The sequence below is a fragment of the Nycticebus coucang genome, chromosome 4 (genome assembly GCF_027406575.1).
Source record: "Nycticebus coucang isolate mNycCou1 chromosome 4, mNycCou1.pri, whole genome shotgun sequence".
Taxonomy (NCBI): domain Eukaryota; kingdom Metazoa; phylum Chordata; class Mammalia; order Primates; family Lorisidae; genus Nycticebus; species Nycticebus coucang.
The window spans coordinates 130,137,012-130,163,571 of record NC_069783.1 but is presented as its reverse complement, the minus strand read 5'-3'; the positions used below and the strand labels follow the sequence as shown (position 1 = coordinate 130,163,571).

The 26,560-nt window shown below is 47.2% G+C and overlaps 1 protein-coding gene across 4 annotated transcripts in view; it reads right to left on the bottom strand.

Moving 5' to 3' along the window:
* The window catches only part of LOC128583337 (protein HIRA), a 106,248-nt gene that overhangs the window by 11,861 nt on the left and 67,827 nt on the right, over window positions 1-26,560 (bottom strand). For all 4 annotated transcript variants that reach the window (XM_053587512.1, XM_053587510.1, XM_053587513.1 and 1 more), the window contains 9 exons: window positions 23,181-23,385; window positions 22,824-22,928; window positions 20,973-21,121; window positions 18,901-19,062; window positions 18,317-18,375; window positions 17,848-17,953; window positions 16,111-16,233; window positions 15,497-15,660; window positions 13,476-13,564 (listed from right to left, as the gene is read on the bottom strand). In XM_053587512.1, the coding sequence (XP_053443487.1) occupies window positions 13,476-13,564; window positions 15,497-15,660; window positions 16,111-16,233; window positions 17,848-17,953; window positions 18,317-18,375; window positions 18,901-19,062; window positions 20,973-21,121; window positions 22,824-22,928; window positions 23,181-23,385 (1,162 nt within the window). The remainder of the gene's footprint in view (window positions 1-13,475; window positions 13,565-15,496; window positions 15,661-16,110; window positions 16,234-17,847; window positions 17,954-18,316; window positions 18,376-18,900; window positions 19,063-20,972; window positions 21,122-22,823; window positions 22,929-23,180; window positions 23,386-26,560) is intronic.

Sequence of the window (26,560 nt, the reverse complement as noted above, 5' to 3'; positions counted from 1 at the left end):
CACAATGAAGTGAAACTAGAAATCAAAAGCAGAAGAAAAACTGGAAAATACATTATGGAAATTAAAACACACTTTTAAACAACAAGTGATTCAAAGAAATCACAAGAGAAATCAGAAAATGTATCGCGGCAAATAAAAATGAAAACATGACATACCAAAATTTAAGGGATGCAATGAAAGCAGTGCTAAAAGTTCATAGCTGTAAATGTTTACATTAGGACAGGTGCAAAATGACAGAATGGCTTCAGAGAGAAAATGACTCATAGATTGCATAATTCCATGTGCTGTCAATGAAGAGGTGTTAGGAAAGTTAACTATCTGTGAACTGAAGAGTCACACACTCATCGCTTTTGCTTATTATTTTCTTCTTTCAAGGAAGCCAGGGGCATGTACACACAGTATGTCCCTAACGGAGCATTTCAGCAAGACACCGTAAACGCAAAGACATCCCACGTCCACAGATAGGAAGACTTGATATTGCCAAGATGTAAAAACTACCTAAAGTGATCTATAGATTTAATGCACCCCTAACAAAATCCCAACAGTGTTTTTCTCAAAAATAGAAAAATCCGTTTAAAATTTCACGTGGGGCTCAGCGCCTGTAGCTCAAGTGGCTAAGGCGCCAGTCACATACACCAGAGCTGGCAGGTTTGAATCCAGCCTGGGCCCACCAAACAACAATGACAACTACAACCAAACAATAGCCAGGCATTGTGGTGGGTGCCTGTGGTTCCAGCTACTTGGGAGGCTAAGGCAAGAGAATCGGCTTAAGCCCAGGAGTTGGAGGTTGCTGTGAGCAGTGACGCCATGGCACTCTACCCAGCCTGACAGCTTGAGGCTCTGTCTCAAAAAAATAAACAAATTAAAAAAATAAATAAAATTTCATGTGGAATTTCAAAGGACCCTGAATAGGAAAAACGATCTTGAAAAAGAAGAACACAGTTGGAGGTCTCACACTTGTTGATATCAAAACTTATTACAGGCTTAGAGCTCATAGCTCAGTGGTTAGGGTGCTGGTCACATACACCAAAGCAGGCAGGTTTGAACCCAGCCTGGGCCTGCTAAACAATAATGACAACTGCAACAAAAAAATAGCTGGGCTTTGTGGTGGGCGCCTGTAGTCCCAGCTACTTGGGAGACTGAGGCAAAAGAATCATTTAAACCCAGGAGTTTGAGGTTGCTGTGACCTGTGACACCACAGCACTCTACCAAGGGTGATGTAGTGAGACTCTGTCTCAAAAACCCCCCAACTTGGCCACTCGTGCCTTGGAGCTGCAGCCCGGCAACTCGCAAGAGGCAAGGCAAGATGGCGGCTGAGTAACAGCTTCCTTGCATCTGGGCACCGTGAGTCTGGGGAGATAGGACTCCACGCATCTCTGGCTGGTGGGATCTGCCTATCATCACCCCTGTGAGGATACAGGGAGTCAGCAAGAGACTTCTGGACCCCAAGAGGTGGACTAAAACAGTGGAAAAACGGCAAGTGGTCGCATGTGTTCAATCCGTCTAAACCCGCCCGCAACTGTAAGTTCAGTAGCAGTGAGACTGCAAACTGGAAAGGCCTTACCTGTGATCTGTTTTGGTGTCTTTGGACTTGGCACTCAGTTGAACTGCCTTGGGAAGAGCCTGAGCGGGAGTGCGGAGAACTTTGGCCGTTGTCTAGGGCCCCAGTCTGAGCCGCTGAGCCAGACGGAGCTAATAGTGTTTGGCTGTGGGTTACAGGGAGCCATTGTGAGAGATCTGCCCCAGCAAGCTCCGCCCTCAGGGTCGCAGAGCTAGAATCGGGTGGGAGCTGGTAACCCAGCGACCAAGTAGCCTAAGGGCGGGGTCTGAGCCGCCTTGCAGCCCTAACCCTCAGGGGAAGACTGAGACTGGTTTTGGCACACTGGTAAGTGGATAGCCACTTCAGCAGTGATTCCAGCGACAAGTACTTTCCTGGGAAAGCTTCTGCTCAGCAAGTTTACAAGTTCAAAGTGCATTTTAAGTGGGCTGAAGAGAGATTTAGGGTGTCTACCTGCTGGGGTTTGAGAAATCAGCAGCCTCGAGTTGTATCAGAACTGTGATTAACATCTCATACCCCAGAAGACCACGTGTTGCCCAGACAATGTTCAATAACATACATACTGCTTTGTTTTTGGTTGTGTTCTTTTTTGGTTTGGTTGTTTTTTTTTTTGTTTGTTTATTTTGATGTTGTTGATGTTGTTTTGTTTTTTAATTTCAACCTTTTCCATACAGATCCTTTTTCTTTCACAATTTTTCTAGTTTAATTATAATTTACCATTGCTGCCTTTTTCAATAACTAGAACTTCATTTTTCCTAGTGTTTCTACCGCTATTATTTGGTTTTTCGCCCAATTTTATCCCATAAAGTTTTCTGTTTGCTTGTTTTGGTTTGATTTATAGCATTTTTGTCTTTCCTCTCTACTTGGTGGAGGTGGGGTACTGTGTCTGATCAGGTTAGCAAAGAGCTGCTGACCTCAAGGGAACCACCCAACTGGGCACCCCCAGAAGGTGGGTTTCTCTTAAGGTTGTGTCAAAGTACTCTACTGTACACCTATATTGCTCTGTCTCCCTCTTTCTGTGCCTCTCTTCTTTTTGCCAATATTCCTTTTACCCACCCCCTCTCCTTTCTCTATTTTTTTTTTTTTTCTTATCACTCGGTCCTCCTTTCTTTCATCCCTTATTTGCTCTTCAACCTTCTCACCCTTCTGGTCCTGTAACCCTTAGTCCACAGGCACGAGAACTTAAAGAGCAAGAGGAAGTGAAAGGAAAATTAGGGCAAGGAAACAGATAAAAGAAATCACCCATGAGGAAGAATCAGCAGAAAACTCCAGGCAACATGAAGAACCAGTCCAGAACAACGCCACCAAGGGACCATGAGGTAGCTACTGCAGAGGATTCCACCTGTAAAGAAATGTTAGGAATGACAGAAAGGGAATTTAGAATACACATGTTGAAAACAATGAAAGAAATGATGGAAACAATGAAGGAAACTGCAAATAAAGTGGAAAATAACCAAAAGGAAATCCAAAAACAGAATCAAACAAGAGATGAACGATATGAAGAATATAAAAAGGATATAGCAGACCTGAAAGAACTGAAACAGTCAATTAGAGAACTTAAAGATGCAATGGAAAGTATCAGCAACAGGTTAGACCATGCAGAAGAAAGAAGTTCAGAGGTAGAAGACAAAGTTCTTGAGATAACTCAGACAGTAAAAGAGGCAGAAAAGAAGAGAGAGAAAGCAGAACGTTCACTGTCAGAATTATGGGACTTTATGAAGCGTTCCAACATACGAGTTATAGGAATCCCAGAAGGGGAAGAAGAATGCCTCAGATGAATGGAAGCCATACTAGAGAATATTATAAAAGAAAATTTCCCAAATATCACCAAAGATTCTGACACACTGCTTTCTCAGACGGATATCGGACCCCAGGTCGCCTCAACTCTAACTGAGCTTCTCCAAGACACATTGTGATGAACCTGTCCAAAGTCAAGACAAAAGAAAAGATTCTGCAAACTGCCAGGAGTAAGTGCCAGTTGACTTACAGGGGCAAATCCATCAGAGTGACCACAGACTTCTCTAATGAAACTTTCCAAGCAAGAAGACAATGGTCATCCACCTTTAACCTACTTTAACAGAACAATTTCCAGCCCCGAATTCTGTACCCTGCTAAGCTAAGCTTCAAAATTGATGGAGAAATCAAATCATTTACGGATATAGAAACATAGAGGAAATTTGCCACAACAAGACCAGCTCTACAGGAAATACTTCAACCTGTTCTGCACACTGACCACCACAATGGATCAGCAGCAAAGTAAGAACTCAGAAATTAAAGGACAGAACCTAACCTCCACACTGATGCAAAAGATAAAACTAAGCAATGGACTCTCACAAAATAAGACGAATAGAATACTACCACACTTATCAATTATCTCAATAAATGTTAATGGCTTGAATTCCCCACTGAAGATTCATAGATTGGCTGACTGGATTAAAAAACATAAGCCATCCATTTGCTGTCTACAAGAAACACACGTGGCTTCAAAAGACAAATTAAAGCTCCGAGTCGAGGGTTGGAAGACAATTCTTCAGGCAAATGGAATTCAGAAGAAAAGAGGAGTTGCGATCTTATTTTCAGATACATGTGGATTTAAAGCAACTAAAGTCAAAAAAGACAAAGATGGTCACTTTATATTGGTCAAAGGAAAAATACAACAAGAAGACATTTCAATTCTAAATATTTATGCACCCAATTTAAAAGCTCCCAGATTCTTGAAACAGACCTTACTCAGTCTGAGCAATATGAAATCTGATAATACCATAATAATGGGGGACTTTAACACTCCTCTTACAGAGCTGGACAGATCCTCTAAACAGAAATTAAACAAAGATATAAGAGATTTAAATGAGACCCTAGAACAACTGTGCTTGATAGACGCATATAGAGCACTCCACCCCAAAAATAAAGAATATATATTCTTCTCATCACCCCATGGAACATTCTCCAAAAGTGATCATATCCTGGGACACAAAACAAATATCAACAGAATCAAAAGAATTGAAATTTTACCTTGTATCTTCTCAGACCATAAGGCACTAAAGGTGGAACTGAACTCTAACAAAAACGCTCGACCCCACACAAAGGCATGGAAATTAAACAATCTTCTGTTGAATAACAGATGGGTGCAGGAAGAAATAAAACAGAAAATCATTAACTTCCTTGAGCATAAGAACAATGAAGACAGAAGCTACCAAAACCTGTGGGATACTGCAAAAGCAGTTTTGAGAGGAAAATTCATTGCTTTAGATGCCTACATTCGAAAGAAAGAGAGCACATCAACAATCTCACAAGAGATCTTATGGAATTGGAAAAAGAAGAACAATCTAAGCCTAAACTCAGTAGAAGAAAAGAAATATCCAAAATCAAATCAGAGATCAATGAAATTGAAAACAAAAGAATCATTCAGAAAATTAATGAAACAAGGAGTTGGTTTTTTGAAAAATAAATAAAATAGATAAACCATTGGCCAGACTAACGAGGAACAGAAAAGTAAAATCTCTAGTAACCTCAATCAGAAATGATAAAGGGGAAATAATAACTGATCCCACAGAGATACAAGAGATCATCTCTGAATACTACCAGAAACTCTATGCCCAGAAATTTGACAATGTGAAGGAAATGGATCAATATTTGGAATCACACCCTTTCCCTAGACTCAGCCAGGAAGAAATAGAGCTCCTGAACAGACCAATTTCAAGCACTGAGATCAAAGAAACAATAAAAAAATCTTCCAACCAAAAAATGCCCTGGTCCAGATGGCTTCACTCCAGAATTCTATCAAACCTTCAAGGAAGAGCTTATTCCTGTACTGCAGAAATTATTCCAAAAAACTGAGGAAGAAGGAATCTTCCCCAACACATTCTATGAAGCAAACATCACCCTGATACCAAAACCAGGAAAAGACCCAAACAAAAAGGACAATTTCAGACCAATCTCACTCATGAATACAGATGAAAAATCCTCAACAAAATCCTAGCCAATAGATTACAGCTTATCATCAAAAAAGTCATTCATCATGATCAAGTAGGCTTCATCCCAGGGATGCAAGGCTGGTTTAACATACGCAAGTCCATAAACGTTATCCACCATATTAACAGAGGCAAAAATAAAGATCACATGATCCTCTCAATAGATGCAGAAAAAGCATTTGATAAAATCCAGCATCCTTTTCTAATTAGAACACTGAAGAGTATAGGCATAGGTGGCACATTTCTAAAACTGATTGAAGCTATCTATGACAAACCCCAGCTAATATTTTACTGAATGGAGTAAAACTGAAAGCTTTTCCACTTAGAACTGGAACCAGACAAGGTTGTCCTCTGTCACCTTTACTATTCAACATGGTGCTGGAAGTTCTAGCCAATACAATTCAGCAAGACAAGGAAATAAAGGGAATCCAAATGGGAGCAGAGGAGGTCAAACTCTCCCTCTTTGCTGACGACACGATCTTATACTTAGAGAACCCCAAAGACTCAACCACAAGACTTCTAGAAGTCATCAAAAAATACAGTAATGTTTCAGGATATAAAATTAATGTCCACAAATCAGTAGCCTTTGTACACACCAATAACAATCAAGATGAGAAGCTAATTAAGGACACAACTCCCTTCACCATAGTTTCAAAGAAAATGAAATACCTAGGAATATACCTAACGAAGGAGGTGAAGGACCTCTATAAAGAAAACTATGAAATCCTCAGAAAGGAAATAGCAGAGGATATTAACAAATGGAAGAACATACCATAGTCATGGACAGGAAGAATCAACATTGTTAAAATGTCTATACTTCCCTGGGCGGTGTCTGTGGCTCAGTGAGTAGGGTGCCGGCCCCATATGCCAAGGGTGGCGGGTTCAAACCCAGCCCCGGCCAAACTGCAATAAAAAAATAGCTGGGCGTTGTGGCGGGCACCTGTAGTCCCAGCTGCTTGGGACGCTGAGGCAAGAGAATCGCATAAGCCCAAGAGTTAGAGGTTGCTGTGAGGCATGTGACGCCACGGCACCCTACCCGAGGGCGGTACAGTGAGACTCTGTCTCTACAAAAAAAAAAAAAAAAAAAATGTCTATACTTCCCAAAGCAATCTACCTATTCAATGCCATTACTATCAAAATACCAACATCGTACTTTCAAGATTCGGAAAAAATGATTCTGCGTTTTGTATGGAACCGGAAAAAAACCCCGTATAGCTAAGGCAGTTCTTAGTAATAAAAATAAAGCTGGGGGCATCAGCATATCAGATTTTAGTCTGTACTACAAAGCCATAGTGGTCAAGACAGCATGGTACTGGCACAAAAACAGAGACATAGACACTTGGAATCGAATTGAAAACCAAGAAATGTAACTAACATCTTACAACCACCTAATCTTCAATAAACCAAACAAGAACATACCTTGGGGGAAAGACTCCCTATTCAATAAATGGTGTTGGGAGAACTGGATGTCTACATGTAAAAGACTGAAACTGGACCCACACCTTTCCCCACTCACAAAAATTGATTCAAGATGGATAAAGGACTTAAATTTAAGGCATGAAACAATAAAAATCCTCAAAGAAAGCATAGGAAAAACACTGGAAGATACTGGCCTGGGGAAAGACTTCATGAAGAAGACTGCCATCGCAATTGCAACAACAACAAAAATAAACAAATGGGACTTCATTAAACTGAAAAGCTTCTGTACAGCTAAGGAGACAATAACCAAAGCAAAGAGACAACCTACACAATGGGAAAGGATATTTGCATATTTTCAATCAGACAAAAGTTTGATAACTAGGATCTATAGAGAACTCAAATTAATCCACGTGAAAAAAGCCAACAATCCCATATATCAATGGGCAAGAGACATGAATAGAACTTTCTCTAAAGATGACAGACAAATGGCTAACAAACACATGAAAAAATGTTCATCATCTCTAGATATTAGAGAAATGCAAATCAAAAGAACCCTGAGGTATCATCTAACCCCAGTGAGAATGGCCCACATCTCAAAATCTCAAAACTGCAGATGCTGGCGTGGATGTGGAGAGAAGGGAACACTTTTACACTGCTGGTGGGACTGCAAACTAGTACAACCTTTCTGGAAGGAAGTATGGAGAAACCTCAAAGCACTCAACCTAGACCTCCCATTTGATCCTGCAATCCCATTACTGGGCATCTACCCAGAAGGAAAGAAATCCTTTTATCATAAGGACACTTGTACTAGACTGTTTATTGCAGCTCAATTTACAATCGCCAAAATGTGGAAACAGCCTAAATGCCCACCAACCCAGGAATGGATTAACAAGCTGTGGTATATGTATACCATGGAATACTATTCAGCCATTAAAAAAATGGAGACTTTACATCCTTCGTGTTAACCTGGATGGACGTGGAAGACATTATTCTTAGTAAAGCATCACAAGAATGGAGAAGCATGAATCCTATGTACTCAATTTTGATATGAGGACAATTAATGACAATTAAGGTTATGGGGGGGAGCAGAAAGAGGGACGGAGGGAGGGGGGGTGGGGCCTTGGTGTGTGTCACACTTTATGGGGGCAAGACATGATTGCAAGAGGGACTTTACCTAACAACTGCAATCAGTGTAACCTGGCTTATTGTACCCTCAATGAATCCCCAACAATAAAAATAAATAAATAAATAAAATAAAAAACAAACCCCCCCCCCAACTTATTACACACACACATACAGAAAAACTCAACTGGCCCCCCCCCAAACCTTACTGTATAACTACTATACCCCTTTTAACTTTTTTTTTTTTGTAGAGACAGAGTTTCACTGTACCGCCCTCGGGTAGGGTGCCGTGGCGTCACATGCCTCACAGCAACCTCTAATTCTTGGGCTTACGCGATTCTCTTGCCTCAGCCTCCCGAGCAGCTGGGACTATAGGCACCCGCCACAACACCCGGCTATTTTTTTTTTTGTTGCAGTTTGGCCGTGGCTGGGTTTGAACCTGCCACCCTCGGCACATGGGGCTGGCGCCCCACTCACTGAGCCACAGGCACCGCCCACTTTTTTTTTTTGCAGTTTCTGGCTGGGGCCAGGTTTGATCCCACCACCTCTAGTATAAGGGGCCGGCACCCTACCCCTTTAAGCCACAGGTGCCACCCAATATACCTTTTAACTTTTGAGCTATGTGACTGTATCACTTTATAAAAGAAATTTAAAATAAATTAAAAAATTGATAAACAGAAAAACTCAATTAAAAACAAATCAAAAGGTATGTAGTAAACTACTATAAATAAAACAAACCTCCTGCTTGCCTGTGGTGCCAGGAGCGAGCTGTGAAAAGCCAGCTGTCCTCTGGCCGGAAGGCGGGTGTGAATACTTGCAGGCACCAGACACTATTCCTTCCCCTTTGGGCTCTCAGTAAAGCAGTGTCTCCCCTGCTCTGGGCTGGGCTGTGTAAACACTGCGGTCTGGGACACAGCTCACTAACGCTGTCCTGATCATGTAGGCCCTACACTGAGGACCTCAGCAACCTCAAGGGGTGGCTGCTCAGTGCCTGTCTGCGTCTGTCTCCTCCTGTGCACAATGAACCGGCTGAACTAAGTCTAAACCTTTGAGGTCCCCTGGATGCACTGCAGCTTCCATCACAGAGTATATAGAGTTCCTACATGTCAATAAGAAAAATGCCAACAAAATATTTCTTTTTTTTTTTTTTGTAGTTTTTGGCCAGGACTGGGTTTGAACCCACCACTTCCGGCATATGGGGCCAGCACCCTACTCCTTTGAGCCACAGGCGCCACTCCAAATATTTCTTTTTCTTTTTTTTTTTTTTATTAGTATTAGATCATAGCTGTGTACAGTAATATGATTATGGGGCACCATACACTGCTTTTACAAATATTTCAACAGATAGTTCAAAGGAAAGGAAGCACAAGTAGCTCTTACACTGTGAACAATGCTCCCCCTGTGGGCCCTCTTTGGAAGGCAGCTGAGTTAGCATGGCTGGGTCAAAGTCCATCCTCCACCCACACTTGCATTTTCCCAGCTATCTCAGGGACCGGTTCACTTCAGTGATCAATTCTCACCATCAGAGTGTTTACAAAGAAATTCCACAAGGGAACAGAAGACTCATACTCACCTCCTCTAGTCCCAATATCTAGATAAAAAGGTAGTTAAGAAACATAAAAGAAAAGAAGAAATAAATTTTAGATAATGCTGAGCTCAGGAGAGGAGACCGCAGACAGGGTGCTGTCATGTCCACAGCTGCTCTCAGACCTCTTCTCAACAGAGGTCTGCAACAGGGGTGCCCATTCAGAGGCCTGGGCTTGCTTGTGGGGAAGCCCTTTCTCTGTTGATGAGGGGGGTGGATATTGCTGGTAAGCTGTCTTTTCCTCTCCTTCTCTGAACTTGGACATGAAAGCCACCATATTACTATAAGGAAAAGGTCAGGAAAATCAAACAGATATAAGCTACCACCCTCCTCCACATGACTCATTTTGGAGGAGAGAAAAAAATTCATTTCATCCACTATGAGTTATCCCTTACTTCCAACTGAAGGCATTTGTTACGGACACCGGGAACTACGAACAGACCAGCAATTTTAGGCAGTTTATACAAAGTAGAAAATAGAGGCACTGACAGGTGACTCTGGGAGGGGATCCAGTTCTCCAGGGCAATGTCTCCATGGAGTGTCCTGATGGCAGCTGGCAAGGACAACCAGCAGGAAGGAGGGAAATGCAGAAGAAACCATTTCCTCCTTCTACTTGCACTACTACGACCCAGGGTGCTGACCTTCAGGCTGACAAAGAGAACTGCTATGGAAAGCGCGGGTTGGTGTTTCAGGCTAAGGCAGCCAGAGTAAGAGCGGGTCACAGAGTGAAGCCCCACGAGCTGGCCATGAGGGCTGGTGGGCGGGTGCCTGCTTGCCCTCCTGCTGAGCAGACAGCCTGTCAGTCTGTCCTGGAACTGAGATGTCCTGAGGAAACAGCTCTGCTCCTGCAAGGGAAGCCTGAGCCAGCTACCAGCCTGGGTTCCTCATTTGTAACTGCAACCTGACAACCAAGGGTCTCCAGATAGTAAGAGAAATGTTCAAAAGTAAAGACAACAATGAACAAATCAAAGCCTAAACCCAGAAAAGACAGATAATTCAGGGATCAAGTTACCTTAAAAAAATCTTCTACTCAGCATCTGCAGCTGATAGCTGAGATGATATTATCTAAGTTTTTCTTTCAGTAGCAGGCCAGGCAATTAAGAACAAATTTCCCCATTGAGAGCAGAGAAAAAAACTGGACAAACATAAGTAGACCCCAGAGAACTAATGTGTTAGTGACAAGCGACTGAGCTGTGTTGTGGAAAGGCAGAAATCCAGAGAAGCATACCTTCGCTTTATAAATGTTTGTCAAGAAGGAAGAGGCTAAGGAGAGCTTCCATTACACTTGAGAGTCTAGTGGGACAAAAGCAGGGGTGAGGGCTTGAAAATTCTATGGAACCTTCTATACCTTTGAAGATGTAAAGGAAATTGATTTTGAAGCTAGGATTCTATTACCCAACCAACTTAAGATACATTGCAATAAAATTTATTTTTAGGGCGGTGCCTGTGGTGCCGGCCCCATATACCGAGGGTTCAAACTCACCCTGGCCAAACTGCAACAACAACAAAAATAGCCGGTGTTGTGGCGGGCACCTGTAATCCCAGCTACTCAGGAGGCTGAGGCAAGAGAATTGCCCAAGCCTAAGAGCTGGAGGTTGCTGTGAGCTGTGATGCCATCGCACTTTACCGAGAGCAACAAAGTGAGACTCTGTTCCCCCCCTGCTCAAAAAAAATTTATATTTATTTTTTTGGTTTAACTTTTTTTTCTCTCTCTTTCTTTTTTTTTTTTTTTTGACTGTTGGGGATTCATTGAGGTTACAAGAAACTAGGTTACACTGATTGTAAAGTCCCGCTTACAATTGTGCCTTGCCCCCATAAGGTGTGTCACACACTGAGACCCTCATTTTTTATTTTTTTTGAGACAGAGTCTCACTATGTCGCCCTCGGTAGAGTGCAGTAGCATCACAGTTCACAGCAACCTCAAACTCTTGGATGTAAGCAATTCTCTTGCCTCACCCTCCAAGTAGCTGGGACTACAGGCGCCTGCCATAATGCCCAGCTATTTTTTGGTTGTAGTTGTCATTGTTGTTTAGCAGGCCCAGGCTGGGCTCGAACCCGCCAGCTTTGGTGTATGTGGCCAGTACACTACCCAGTGAGCTGCAGGTGCTTCCTTATTTATTTTTTTGAGACCAAGTCTCACTCTGTCACCCTGGGTAGAGTGACGTAGTGTCACAGCTCACAGCAACCTCAAACTCTTAGGTTCAAATGATCCTCCTGCCTCAGCCTCCAAAGTAGCTGGGAATATAGGCACCTATCACCACACCAAGCTAGTTTTTCTATTTTTAGTAGAGATGGGGTCTTGCTCTTGCAAGGGTCTTGCTCAGGCTGGTTTTGAACTCCCGAGCTCAGGTGATTCCCACCCCCAACCTTGGCCTCCCAGAGTGCTAGGATTACAGGTGTGAGCCACCATGCTCGACTTACAACAAAATTTTAAAAATGAAACAAAAGATAGAGGCCATTTTACACACTAAGGCTGTCAAGGCTTTTGGAAACTATCCCTCTGGCCTTTCTGATTTCAGTTCATTTCACCTTCTCACCCCAAGATGCACGGCTGGTCCTTTTATACTCCAGGCTCTCTCACAGAGGACCTTTGCTCCCGCTGTCCACTCTGCCTGCTTTCCCCTCACCTTTACTAACTGCTGTCAGGTTCCTCAGAGCCCCGTATGAAAGAGCAACCCCCAGTACTGTGGATGTGGAAAGCTATTTGCCCTTAGCTTTCTTGCACAGCACCCATCACCACTTAACATACCATGAAACATGCTAATTTGTTCAGTCTCTCTGTACACAGAACACAGACTTATAAAGGCAGGAACTCAGTCTGCCATGTTCATGGCTGCCTGCTCCAGCCTGCAGCATGCCCAGCTATAGCCCGTGCCCCATCAGGGGCCAAAGCTGCAAGCTGCCCTTCCTTCTCTGACTCAATCAACAGCGCAAGCCAGCTCAAAGCTTCTGAAGCGACCACACGTTCATTGTGCTCTTTCCTTCCACAGCCAACCATGCGCCATGTCTTGTTGGTTTTGCTTCCAGAATACACCCTGAATCTGTCTCCTTTCCCTTTTCTGCAGCCACCACCCTGCACACTGATCTGAGTCTCTTCCTTGGATGCTGCAGAAGATGCATCCTGCTGGCTTCTATTTTGGTTTATGGCACCTCTGAACCAGCTCTTTCAACAGCTCCAGCTGCCCAGGAGAAAAGCGCACTTCCTCACAAGGCCTCCGATGTCCACCTGGCTGCTTGTCCTTCCCGCCTCACCTCTCGCCACCCTCTCTTTTTGTCTCAGATGAACCAGCCACTGTGGTGTCAGGCCTCTCTGCTCTCACCATCATTTCTGAGTGTTCAGACAAGATGATGACCACATAATACTGAGTCTCTGCACGGCTGGCTCGCTCTCTTTCTCTCCTGAGTCCTTCTTCCCAGGCACTCTCACTTAACCACCCCTAATGTTTTCTTCTCACACAAGAAGCCAGTCTTGAAGTTTCCTGTTGACCTAATTGCCTGGCTGCTCCTGCGTGCCTCCCTACCAGACTACGTTCCACAAAGGAAGGGGAGTAGCTTTCATCTTCACAGCCAAACTCAGAACCCCTCGGCAGCCTCCCTTGCTGTAGGCTGGTGGTGCAGTGCTCCCACACGCCCAACGCCCCAGACCCAGCGCTTGCCAGGTCGTGGAGGGCTGGCATATTGCCACAGTGATGCTGAACTTGAAGCAGGGCTTGGAGAGTCTAACAGTGAAGAACTGCAAAGCACTTTGGCTTATTTTTAAAACCTCCACCTTCATGTTTCAAGACAGAATTCTTGCGGCAAGAAGGAAAGAAGCACCTACCACTACTGTTGACTCCCACTGGCTTCCAGTGGAGTAGTGAACCGGCCCCAGTAAGTCCTTGCATATTTCTCGGAGTCGGTATTCAAACCCTAATTATAGAAAAACAAACAAAACAAAACAAAATAGGAACACATTACAAAAAGAAATAAAAAACCAAGAATATGCTAAGTTGTCATATACATCAAAACAGAATGAACAAATGCGTATTTCTTTGCCTATTACAGGCAAGATGCACCTGAGAGCCCCAGGGTGGTGCATAGGCACCAGGGTCAGGCTCTCACCCACCTGCTTCCCCGACTACCCATGCAGCACCCCATTTGCATGCTGGATCCATAGGAGCAATGAGATGCAGCTAATTGTGTGCTAAACCTCCCAAGGTGATGGGAAAACATGGGGGACTGTGGCAGGAGGGAATGGACTGGTGAGATCTGTCTGGGAGAGGACAGTCTGGCAGTGGGTGTGAGAGGGGGTCAGGAGGGTCAGGAAGCCAGCCAGCATGAGCTGAGAGGTGCTAAGGCCCTGCTCGGAGGGTGCAGCCCATCACCTCCAGGGTATGGGCACTACTGGGTAGGGCTGCTTGAAAGGCTGAAGGCAGAGTCTGGCGGGGGGAGGGGGGAGCGGTTGTTAGCACTTGAAGGCAGCCAAAGCCATAGAGAATGGACGAAATTGCAGAAAGAAAAGGGTGGAGAATAAGAAGGATGAAACTGGAATCTGAGGAATTTTAGAAGTGCATGAGGTCTCCCTTTAACACTTGATTCCTCCTTTTATGGTTGTGGAAACAAGGGACTAGGTGAGGGTGTGTGTGTGTGACTAATGTATGGACAATGGAGAAAGGGAAGCAAATGTTAGAAAGATCCCACAGATGGGTGCTGGGGCGGAGGGAAGGCAGGGACCCACCCCAGATGTTAGGATGAGGAGACCAGAGTGGAGAGAGAGGAGGGGCCGTGAGGGAGTGGGGTCTGCAGCCTAAGATGTGACTGCAGTTGAGGTATGAGGCTTGGGGAGGCTGAGTGCTGAGACAGTGTGCTGACCACACATACCGGGCAACCACACAGACCTGGTGAGAAGAAGAAATATCCGATTTATCATTGGAGTTTGATGGAAAGGGAGCTACAGCTTCAAGTCCATCAGTAGTGTCTTTATAAATATATACATGCAGTCAGAGGCCTACAGGCTAGCTCTGGGAGTTACATTTACATGGGTTTGATATGTTTTTCTCTGTCTTTTCTGTACTTTCTATTTTTCCTGAATTATAATCAAAATGGGGAAGGTGATGACAGAGGCAAAACAAAAGACTGTGGAGCTACATGCTCGTGTGGAGAGAGCTCTGGGAGGCCTACTCTGCACGGCTCCCTGGAGGCCAGGCTCCAGTGACACAAGGCTGGTCAGCAGGCCTCACGCGTCCACCAGAGGAGGAAAGGCTATGGGAGGCCACGCTGAGCCAGTGCAGCCCCCTCTTCCAGCTCACATCCTTTCTGTAGGGGAGGCCCCGGAGGGACACACATGGTGTGGGAGCCTTGGCAAGGAGCACGGGGGCTAGAGGGCCCGGGGAGGCACTGAACAGCAGGCAGGCCCTGAGACAAGAGGGGCTTCTAGGAGGGAGAGAAATGCTACCACACGACTCCCTCCCCTGGGGAGACCAGCTTGCTGACTACCAGTATTGCTGGGGGTGGTGTAGGGCAGAAGCCAAGATGCCGAGTCTGTTCCTCTGAGGCATGTGTTTCCATGTCTGCCCCTCCTTCCCACTGCCAGTTCCTCTGTGGGAACGTCCTCAGGCCTCTCCAATCAGAGCCCTCGAGCCTACAGGGGGCTGGGAGCCTGCTGAGCTGACTACTCATGCTGGGAGGCAGGGGCTGTGAGGCCCCCCTCACCAATGGGAGCAAGGGGCTGGGGCCTGGGGGAGCACACAAGAGTGCGGGGAGCCCTGGCCCACTGCATCTCTTCCTGCACTCACAGAGACTGAGCTGGGACGAGGCCAGTGGAGGGTGGAGGTGGTGGCTCAGGGCTACTAGGAACCTCACCTTCGTTCACAAGGTACCGTGCGTAGAGGAGGAGCCAGTGGCGGTACTCGTGGCTGGACTGCAGGGTGAGCGCTGCTGCAACCTGGCTCTCTAGGTAGGCCAGGGTGGTCTCCTGCTGCACCACATGAGGCACGGAGAAGAGCCGGGCAGCCTGCCTTCCCGAGCTGCAGAGGCCGGCAGAGCACACATGACGAGACAGTGAGTGCTGCCTGGAGGAGGGGGCGGGAAGCGCCTCCTGGGCTCATGAGGTGCTGGCAGGTGGCAGGTGCCAGGGCTGGGGGCCTCCCACTCGCCCGAGAGTCTACTGGCAGATTCCAGTGTAGGCCTGCCTGTCCCCACATACCAGCCACAGGCCTTCTGGCACCCGAGGGGCATCGCACTCTGCACCTGCCCTCTGGACTGCTGATGTGAACACCCTAACCCTAAGATACTACCTACTGTAAGCCCCCAACCCTTGGCACCCCCAGCCTGCCCTCCCAGCCCGACTGTGCTCAGCAGTCCCTGGGACACAGGAACAGGCAATTAGGGATGGAGTCTGGAAGAGACTGTGCACCAAGCCAGTCACCTCTTGGGGCAAGACTGCGGACAGTGGCCACGGCACTTAGGTCACGTACTTGGAAGTGCGGCCCTGGATTATGGCTAAGGGTCCTGAGCACAGCATGGCATCCTGGGATGGCAGGCTGCTCCTGAAGTCCGCACACTGGGCCAGTGAGTCCTGCTTGTCAGAAACCAGGTTCCTGGGGAGGCAAAGGCAGGAGTAAAGCTCAGAGAAGTAGGAGGCCACAGAGGAGCAAGCCCAGCGACACAGGCAGCAAATCAGCAATGGCTGTGTGCCCCTCCTTCCAGCACAGTGCTGTTCACCCACAAGCTTCCTGGCAATGAGCCCAGCATGTTTCCCAAGGAAAAATGACTGACAGTGGAAGTTGCTGATGATGCTCTCACTGCCAACATTTCAGCTCCACGGTCTTTTTCCTGATGATTGGTGGGGGCCTGTGTGTGAGATGTGTCCCAGTTCCTGGCTCCGACACAGTGGAGACCTGCCAGGGGCCCATGTGGCCCAGGCTGTGATAGCTGCTGAGGACCAGCCCTCAGCCTCCCTGTGCTTCCATAGTGACCCAGATGGACAGTTCTTCTGCCTTTGGACCTTCGTGCCTTTGTTAAGGAAATACATTTCATACACTTAGAACAGCCAGGTGCCTCTGTAAATGTGTCCAAAATATAAAGATGATCTTAAAGAGGCAGTATCTGTCTTGGTAAAGAATCAAGCTGTTGCCATTATTACAGCAATCACATATAATACCCAATATAATGCAATTTGGAAGAGCACATAGTGGAGATTTATTTATTTTTAACTCAAGAAAATAAATCTCAGTGTGAGTATAAGTGTGTGCTTGGTAAATTCTAATAGAAAAGAGGCTACTGGACTGGGTGCGGTGGCTCATGCCTGTAATTCCAGCACTTGGAAGGCCGAGGTGGGTGGATTGTTTGAGCTCATAGGTTTGAGACAAGCCTGAGCAAGAGCAAGACCCCGTCTCTAAAAATAGCCAGGCGCTGTGGTGGGCACCTGTACTCCCAGGTACTCGGGGCACCTGTAGTCACAGCTACTCCGGAGGCTGAGGTCAGAAAATCACTTAAGCCCAAGAGTTTGAGGATGCTGTGATGCCACGGTACTCTACCAAGGGCAACAAAGTGAGACTCTTCTCAAAAAATAAAAACAACAAAAATGACAGAAAAGGGGCTGCAAGGTAGCAAGTTTTGGTTTTTAAGGACCAAAGGTGTAGGCAGAAAAAAAGAATTTCTTGGCGTGGTGTAACACAATTCATCCACTTCATGTGTCTGGGGCAAGATCTCTGATGTACATATAAAGGAATGTTACAAGTATAGAAAAGGGCTTCAAATTCCAAAGTGGGCAGAGGAAAGGTATGGCTCATACACCTGGGTCAGTGAGTGCACCCTCACTACCTCACTAAGGACATCTAAAATGCTACTGTGGTCCTACTAAGCTCACAGAATTTGACTAGTGCTGTCAAGGCTGCTATGCAGCCAACTCACCTATGCTGATGATGGCTAAGAAGGCTAGTCTGGAAACACATATCAAGAACCAGTCACATTTTCAAATGCCTTTTTCCAAACAAAGCAGCCCCAGGAAATAATGTGCTCTTGTGTCCAGGCTCTATAGGCACAAGGCTCTGCCATGAGCTGCAACACCCATGGGGACAGGGGAGCTGGCACTGGCTGTCACTGCAGCCTGCACACTAGGGCTTGACTCTCAGCGCCATGTGCCAGGACCCAGGGCCTCGGTCTTTGCTGTCCAGAGCAGACGAATTCTCCCCAGGGAGTGGCTTGCTTACCATGTTGACAGTGATGGATTGAAGCAGTACGCCTTCCCATCGGACAGGTTCATCACGGGGATTCCATGCTGCGTCAGCAAGATCTGTGACACTGTCATATCACTTCCTGGGGGACACCACGGGAAAGAGTTCTGACCAGTGAGTATTTGCACACACACTAACAGAGAAGTCTGAATCACGGCTCCCACAGCCCAGAAGCAGGCGCCTCGACACAGACTTACAACTAGGGAGGTGGAGCAGGTCTCACACTGCCACCCACCGGGTTCTGGGTCAAATCTTGGGGACCCATTCAAAGGTGGCCCTAGAAAGCATATGTCACCCTAAGTATAACTGCACCCCTGCCTCGCTGAGCTCGAGGCTGGGCACAGAGCCCGGCTCTCCCTCTAAGCTGACCATGGCCTTCTGCAGCATCAGCCCTGGGATCTGGGCTCTAGTGGAAGAGGGGTGGCCTGTGGCCTGGGTTACTTACCTGCCAAGATGGAGTGTAGAGACTCTTCTTTCACCACAACCACCTGCCTGTGAACATCCCTAGGAGGGTTAGAGGGGATGTTAGAGCTTACTCTCTAAGCAAGGAGAACACGTCAGAGTGTGCCTCAGCGGCCCAGACAGACACCCAGCCCCTATATGGACTCCTGTCCTGGTCTCTTCCAGAGAGTGGGTTCTGGTCTGCAAGTGGCTTCTACAGACCATATGCCATTATGCTCTCTCTGCACAAGTCCACAGTACAGGGCCGTGGGGGCTGCCCCTGACACTCACACCCACTCTGGGAGAAGTTGGGCCACAGTAACCACCTCAAGAGTGTAGTCACACAGCCAGCAGAAACCCCTCATCTGACGACCACACAGGGCCTTGCCCTGAGGCAGTGCGACTGGTTATGTGGGCTCTCCGGTGTGCACAGATGAGGGCCAGGCAGGCTATCTCTTTCCTTCTGACATACCCTCGGCCCCCAGCCCACACAAAGTGGTACCTCCCCTGCCCCTGCAGTGAGGTAGGCCCTGCACGGCCCTGTGCTGTCCTGCCTGGAGCCCGCCCCACCCTGTGCCTGCCTCTCACCAGACAGACAATGTGGCTGCAGCAGTGAGCGCCATGACGTAGAAGCCTGTGCAATGCAAAGTAGAGATCGGGGACGGCAGGAGGATAGGAGGGAGGAGGCGGCGACCACAGGTGGAGAACACTGACAGCATCCTTTTCTCACAGGCGACACACACGACATCGCTAAGGAGGCAGAGGAGGGGCAGGTGTCACAGGGGCTGGGAGCCACAGAGGGAGCAGCCTTGGGGGACAGCAGCCTTCCCCTGGAGCAGGTGCAGCCAGAGGGGGAGGCAGACAAGGCTGCTATGAGTTCTGTGGGGCTGGGGTGGCAGGGCTGCAGGAGCCTGCCTGGTCTTCATGAAGGCTTCTGTCCTCCTGGTCACAGGCCTGCTCACACTTTCCTGAGCTTATACTAATGTCGGCGGAGGGCTGTGGGGGTTTTGGAGGGCCACTGCACCTGCAGTCACCCAAGAAGCATGTCTCCCTTATTGAATGAGGCCACAAGTGCCTGTATGACAGTCTCCTGGTACGCCGAGCCAGACCAGTCCTGAGAAGGTCTCTGCCAAAGTAGGCTGGGAGAAGTGTGTGGACACAAGCTATGTGCTCAGCGGGCTGGTGGGTTGGGGTGGGAGAGCTTGTCACTCCAGAGCAAGGAGTGCCCCCAAAGAGAACATAAATCTGGACATTGTCCAGCATCTCTTCTGAGCAACCCTGGGCCCCTCCGGTGGGCTCAGCACAAGCAGGTTCGTGCTTTCCCAGTGATAGCCCCAAGGCCCAGGAACTGGCTCAGGGTGAGGCCGGAGCAAAGACCCCAGGGCAGCAGTACCGGTGCACAGCTGCACAAGATCTCTGTGGCCACAGCAGGTCGCTCGCAGCCCTTCTTTGTGTCACTTCTATCCTGTAGAGCTCCATCCCCAGCAGGCTTATAGGAAGCCGTTGAGCTAAGGAAAGGGCCCTGCCAATTGCCTTCCCAACAAGACATTGTTTTCAATGGCCTCTGGAAACAGAGAAGCAAGTGAGACACTTTTATTACAAATGTCTATGTGGATACTATGAATCACAGAAAGGTCCACGCAGGACATGGCAGCAGGGAGCTCCTTGTTGCTCTGTGATTGAATTCTGCCTGCTCACTTCCAATGAATGGTCAGAGCCTTTCTTAAGTCAGCCCACTGCAAAGGAAGCCCCTGCTGTGGGGCTGCTGCGCTGGGGAGCATAGACATGGCCGTGTAGGAGGGAGGCTCCAGGGCACACAGCAGGCCTCCCCAACAGCTGCCATGTTGCTTTGGGCAGCTCCCTCAGGTGGAGCTGCCACCTACCTTGGACCAGGGGTGCAGAGTGGGCATCTGCAGCGGCACCTGGCACACAGGGTCCTGGGGCTGGGCATCCGGCCTGCTCACCAAGACAGAGAGTGGAGGACGAGGAGAATGGTGGGGTCCTAGGCCAACACCATCAACTCACTCAGGACTCATGGCAATCCTGACCCAAGATCTAGGCTCTAAGGCCAAGTGTTTGTAGATATGTGTGAAAGCATTTACATGTGACCTCAGGACATATGATTAGGGTATAATTAAAACGACTGTGTCTGCACAATCATCTTCGTGAAACCCTGGTAAGAGTGTCTACCAGTAGGTCCCACCTGGGGCCCTAAGCCTGACAGGTGAGGGAGACGCTGGTCCTCCTTTCACAGTGAGTGCAGGAGTAACAGAGCTCACCAGGAGTACATGGAAAGATTCTAGATCTGGAGAAGGCTGGGGCAGGGACTTGGGGGACACACGGAAATAGATCCTGACCACCTTGGATGAAAATCTAGGGTCCAAAGGAAGCAAGAGAGCCAGACAGGTCTTAGCTTGGAACCTGAGACTCTGGGGATCTGGTTCCAAGCTAAGCCCGATACCCGACAAAGGAATCGGGCTACCAGGTTGAAAGGCTGGCTTGGGTGACCCGTAGGGATAATGACGCCAACTTTGCTGGGTGTTGTAGACATGAGTGGTGGGTGAGCCTTGTGGGGGTTGCATGCCCATCCTCAGAGAGGACACGTTCAAGGACAGCTGCAGGCGGCGCTTACTGGACACTTCATATTCTGAGGCCCTTACCAGCTGCCAGCTGCAGTGAGGATCCGGCTGGTGAGCACCGTCTCCCACTCCTTCCCTTCCCGGTTGCACTTGAGGCGACTCAGCTTTACACCCCCAACAGTAGTCACGTCATTCTCCACCTCAATGTACATGGAGGGATCAGAGCTCACCTGCATGGGGGAGGCAAACACATCTGTTGAGGTGACAGTGGGCCACAGGGCAGGTGAAAGGCTAAGGGGCTCTGCAGCTTCGGGTCTGCGGCAGGGAAGGACACAGTGAGCAGAAGCAGACCAGCTGGCTGGCAACAGGGTGACAGGGGTGGAGGGGCAGAGGCAGCGCTACGCAGGGGGCCAGATGTGCAACCCCCCCAGGCCAAGGAGAATGTTGGGAACTGATTTCTAGCCTGTCATCCATGTGGTTGAACAGCCAGAGAAGAGAATTAGTGTCAGATTGAAAGACCCCAAAGTCTCCCAATCCCACCAACTCATCTCAGACAGAAGTAACTTGCCCCAAAGCACAATGTGAGTGGGGGGTTACAGCAGCCAGGGACAGAGCTCGGAGTAAGACTTGGGTTTCTAGCTGCTTCCCTGAGGAATCGTCAAAAATTACAGTGTTTTGTTAAGACAGAGCCTGTGCTAGTGCTTGGGGAGAAAGTTCAGAAAATGCCAAGGTGCTTTCCAGTTCTTGTGGCAATAAGCCCAGTGAGCCTGACCTGGCGGGGTGTTTCCAGAGCTGTATGCATGAGAAGCACCTAGTTTTGTGCCTGGCACTAGATGGCACAGCCACATACACGTCTGGGGAGCTGACCAACACTTCCTAGGGAAAGCCAGGCAGAACTGTTGAGCTGTCAGCACTTTCATGACCACATAGGTGGATGAGCTAGAGCTGAAAGCTGGCTGGGCTGGAGATGTACCCCCTTCACAGGCACCCAGAAACCAAGGGCAACCACAGGCAGTGCTCAACGATGGAGACATACAGGGGAGGGCTGAGGGCTTTGGAGGGGAGTTCACTAAGAAGCCAAGAAGCAGGGAATCCGGGAGGGAATTTTTGTTAGGGCACCTGTTGGGAGCACGTCTGAGTACTGCTGACTCTGGAGGGCCCTGCCTCCCTCGTATCAGCAACAAGAACAAACCCTGAGGGCACCTGCCCCTCAGGTTCCCTTACTTCAGTCCTCAAATCATGGCCCAGAAAGGCCTGTGGCTGGGAAGGGCTCATGCCTGCCGTCCAGCCCCTGCTCAGCCTGTGTCCAGAGCAGTGTGTGGCCAGCGGGAGGTGACGTGTACACAGGGTCCAAGGAAGCTGCCTGAGGACACGCACCTGAGCTGATGTGCGACCGTGGTGAGGGAGGCCTGCACACTAGTGCTGGGCTAAGTGATCATAGGGCCTCTGGGTCCAGCTGTGTTTTGAATAAACACACGGTCACACATGTCACAAGCTTCTACTCCAGAAGCTCAAACAGCTTGGACAATGACTCTCCGCTGGCACCAAGAAGGAGACAAGGCCAGTGGGGTGATCAGAAGACAGACTGTGTCCACAGAATCCAATGGGTACTGAGCCTGAGGCTGTCCAGGGCCAAGTGTGGAGAGGCGTCTAGAAGGGACATCTGAGATGAACCTTGAGCTGGCCATCCAGAACACGCAGTGGTAAGGGCAGCCCTGGCAGTTGGGACCTGTGAGGCTTGCAGGTGAGAGAAAAGAAGCTATAGTTTTATTAAGACTTAGCAGGTACTCTGATCAGCTATGGTTCCCCCACAAGGTGACGGAAAACCACTAGAAACCAGTCTCTAAGGAAGTGACAAGGCAGAGTTTACAAGGGGTGGGGAAGAGAATGTTTGCATGCAGCTGAGGGAGTCGGTGGGGTTCCAGCACTCACCTGGAGGGTGAAAGCTCTCTGGAGGGCTGGAATCGGCAGCTTCAGTGCCAGTGCTGGTGCAGACAGACATATGGCCTCCTTCTCTGTGCTCAGGGCAGCTGGAGACTGTAAGAGCCAAAAGTGCCCCTGAGCCTCTCATTAACACCACTGGGCAGGTTTAGAGAAAGGCAACTTACACAGAGGGGAGGCTAAGAAAAGGCATTTCCACCCACTTTGGGCACACTACAATGGCCCCCATTTTACAGGGAGTGGTGGCTGACGGGGGGGGCTGGGAGCACCTTGGACCAGTGTTGGGGGGGACTGTCAAGAGTCTCACCCTGTGGAGGCGCCCCATACACGCAGGCCAGGCAACCTCACCTGGACAGACAGAGCCACGGGCACGAGACGGGAGTCCTTCCGAGGGCGCCCTTTCTTCTTCTTCTCTACTGTCTCCACCTCAAGCTCAAGTTTTCGCTTGGATAGAGAGGAAGGCCTGACCAAAGGGACCTTTTCATCACTGTCACTGCTGCTCTCCAGGAGGTCACGGGGCCTCAGTTCTTTCACAAGGCTTTGTTCTTTTAACCTGCATAAAAACATTACATCACAGTCCACACTTCCCTTCAGAAACTACTCAGGCAAGCTAAAAGTGCAGTGAAATATTCAGAGTGTCTTAAAAAAGCTCCCACTAAAGGGTGGCGCCTGTGGCTCAAAGGAGTAGGGCGCCAGCCCAATATAACAGAGGTGGTGGGTTCAAACCCGGCCCTTGCCAAAAACTGCAAAAAAAAAAGCTCCCACTAACCTAGAACTTGGTATTCGGTGAAATCATGCCACAAAAGTGAAGGAGAAATAAAGACTCTCAGACAAAAACAAATGAACAAAAAAAGCACCTGAGGGAATCTTCTGCCAAAGACCTGACTTGCAAGAAGTGTTAAGAGTTTATCAGAGACAGAAAAATGATGCAGGTCAGAAACTCTTATCTGCACGAAGGAAGGAAGAATGTTAGCGAAGAATAAATGAACATATTTTACTATTCTCAATCTAACAGACAACTTTCCATTCCAACTACTCAGAGCACGGATGCTTGGATGACTGCAGCTTCTGAGTGAGTGGAGTGAGTGGCGCTGCCACAGGGCACAGAGGGGCTGGGCGTGCTCCATCGTAAGGAGTGGCACTGCCCAGGAAGCAGCGCAGTATCATCTGAACTGCTCATAAATGTTCACTGCAGATTTTAGAGCAACCACTGATTACCAACGCTAGAAAGGGAAACAAATGAAATCAAATAAAATGCTCAATTAAAACCAGAGAAGGCAGAAACAGAAGGAAAGATGAAAAACAAAGAGTAGTGCAAGGTGGCACCTGTGGCTCAAGGAGTAGAATGTCGGCCCCATATACTGGGGGTGGCAGGTTCGAGCCTGGCCCCAGCCAAAAACTGCAAAAAAAAAAAAAGGAGTAGTGCAATGAACAGAAAACAGTTAAAAATATGGTAGCTATTAATTCAACTAGATCATTATTAATCATGATTCTATTTAAATGTAAAAGCTCTAAATACATCAATTAAAGACAGAATGACAGAATGGATTTTACAAAGTTTTAGGCTGGGGTGCAGAGGCTCACACCTATAATCTCAGTGCTTCTGGAAGACTGAGGCAGGAGGATCACTTGAGGCCAGGAGGTCAAGACCAGTCTGGGCATTTTAACAATGCTAATTCTTCCCAGCCAGGAGCATGGCATGCTCTTCCCTTTGTTAGTATCTTCTGCTATTTCTTTTCTTAGGGTTTCATAATTCTCTTTGTAGGAGTCCTTCACCTCCTTTGTTAGGTTTATTCCTAGGTATTTCATTTTCTTTGAAGCTTCTGTGAAGGAAATTATGTCTTTGATTAGCTTCTCAACTTGGCTATTGTTGGCATATACAAAGACTACTGATTTGTGGACATTGATTTTATATCCTGAGATGTTACTGTATTTCTTGATCACTTCCAGAAGTCTTGTGGTTGAGTATTTGGGGTTCTCTAAGTGTAAGTCCATATCATTGGCAAAGAGAGTTTGATGTCCTTAATACCAACATCATACTTTAAAGATTTGGAAAAAATAGTTCTCCATTTCATATGGAATAGAAAAAACTCTGCATAGCCAAGGCAATTCTTCATAACAAAAACAAAGCTGAGGCCATCACCCTACCAGACTTTAGGCTATATTACAAGCCCATAGAGATCAAAACAGCATGGTACTGCCACAAAAATAGAGACACAGACATCTGAAACTGAATAGAAAACCACGAGATGAAAGTACCACCTTAGAGCCACCTGAACTTTGATAAACGAAACAAAAGCATACACTGGGGAAAAGAATCCCTATTCAATAAATGGTGTTGGGAGAACTGGATAACCACACATAAAAGACTGAAACTGGACCTACACTATTCACCACTTATAAAAATTGATTGAAGATGGACCAGAGATTTAAATCTAAGGCATGAAACCATAAAAATCCTCAAAGAAAGTGTGGGAAAAACTCTTGAAGATGTCGGCCTGGGAAAAGATTTTATGAGGAACATTTCTGTGGCAACTGCAACAACAACAAAAATACACAAATGGGACTTAATTAAACTGAAAAGCTTTCCTTAACTGAAAAGCTAAGGACACAACAATCAAAGCAAATAGACAACCTTTAGAATGGGAAAAGATATTTGCATGTTACAAATCTGACAAAGACTTGATAACTAGGACCTCTAGAGAATTCAAATTAATCAACAACAAAAAAAAGATAATCCCACGTATCACTGGGCAAGAGACAGAATAGAACCTTCTCTAAGGAAGACAGACAAATGGCTAGCAAACATGAAAAATGTTCATTGTCCCTAAACATCAAAGAAATGCAAATCAAAACCACCTGAGATATCACCTAACCCCAGTAAGATTAGCCCACATCACAAAGTCTCAAAACTGCAGATGCTGGCACAGATGTGGAGAGAGGTGAACACTTTTACACTGTTGGTGGGACTGCAAACTAAAACAGCCTCTTTGGAAAGAAGTATGCAGAATTTTCAAAGAACTCAAATTAGATTTCCCATTTGATCTCCTGCAATCCCACTACTAGGCATCTACCCAGAAGAAAAAAAATCATATTGTTATAGGGACATTTGCACTAGATTGTTTACTGCAGCTCAATTTACAATCACCAAGATGTGGAAACAACCTAAATGCCCATCAACTCAGGAATAGATTAACAAACTGTGGTACATGCTTAATATGGAATACTGTTTAGCCATAAAAGATGGAGACTTCACATCTTTTGTAATCCTGGATGAAATTGAAACACATTCTTCTTAGTAAAATACGACAAGAATGGAAAAGCAATTATCCAATGTGCTCAATACTAATATGAAGCCAGTAGACAGTTTAATGCGTGCCCACATAGGAGAAAAACTCATTTCAATCCAAACTGGGAGAGGGGCAATAAGGGAGGAAGAGAAGGGAGGGGGTGGGGTGCTCCCACTGAATGGGCACGTTGTGGGGGTGTCTGGCACACCTTTTGTGTGTGGGACATAACCACAAAAGGGACTCTACCTAACAAAATCAAATATTTTGACTTGGGTGTTTGTACCCTCACATTAACCTGAAATTAAAAAAAAGTCCGGTCTGCAGAAATGAATTAACAAGCTGTGGTATATGTAGACCATGGAATACTATTCAGCCATTAAAGAAAAATGGAGACTTTACAGCCTTTGTATTAACCTGGATGGAAGTGGAACACATTAT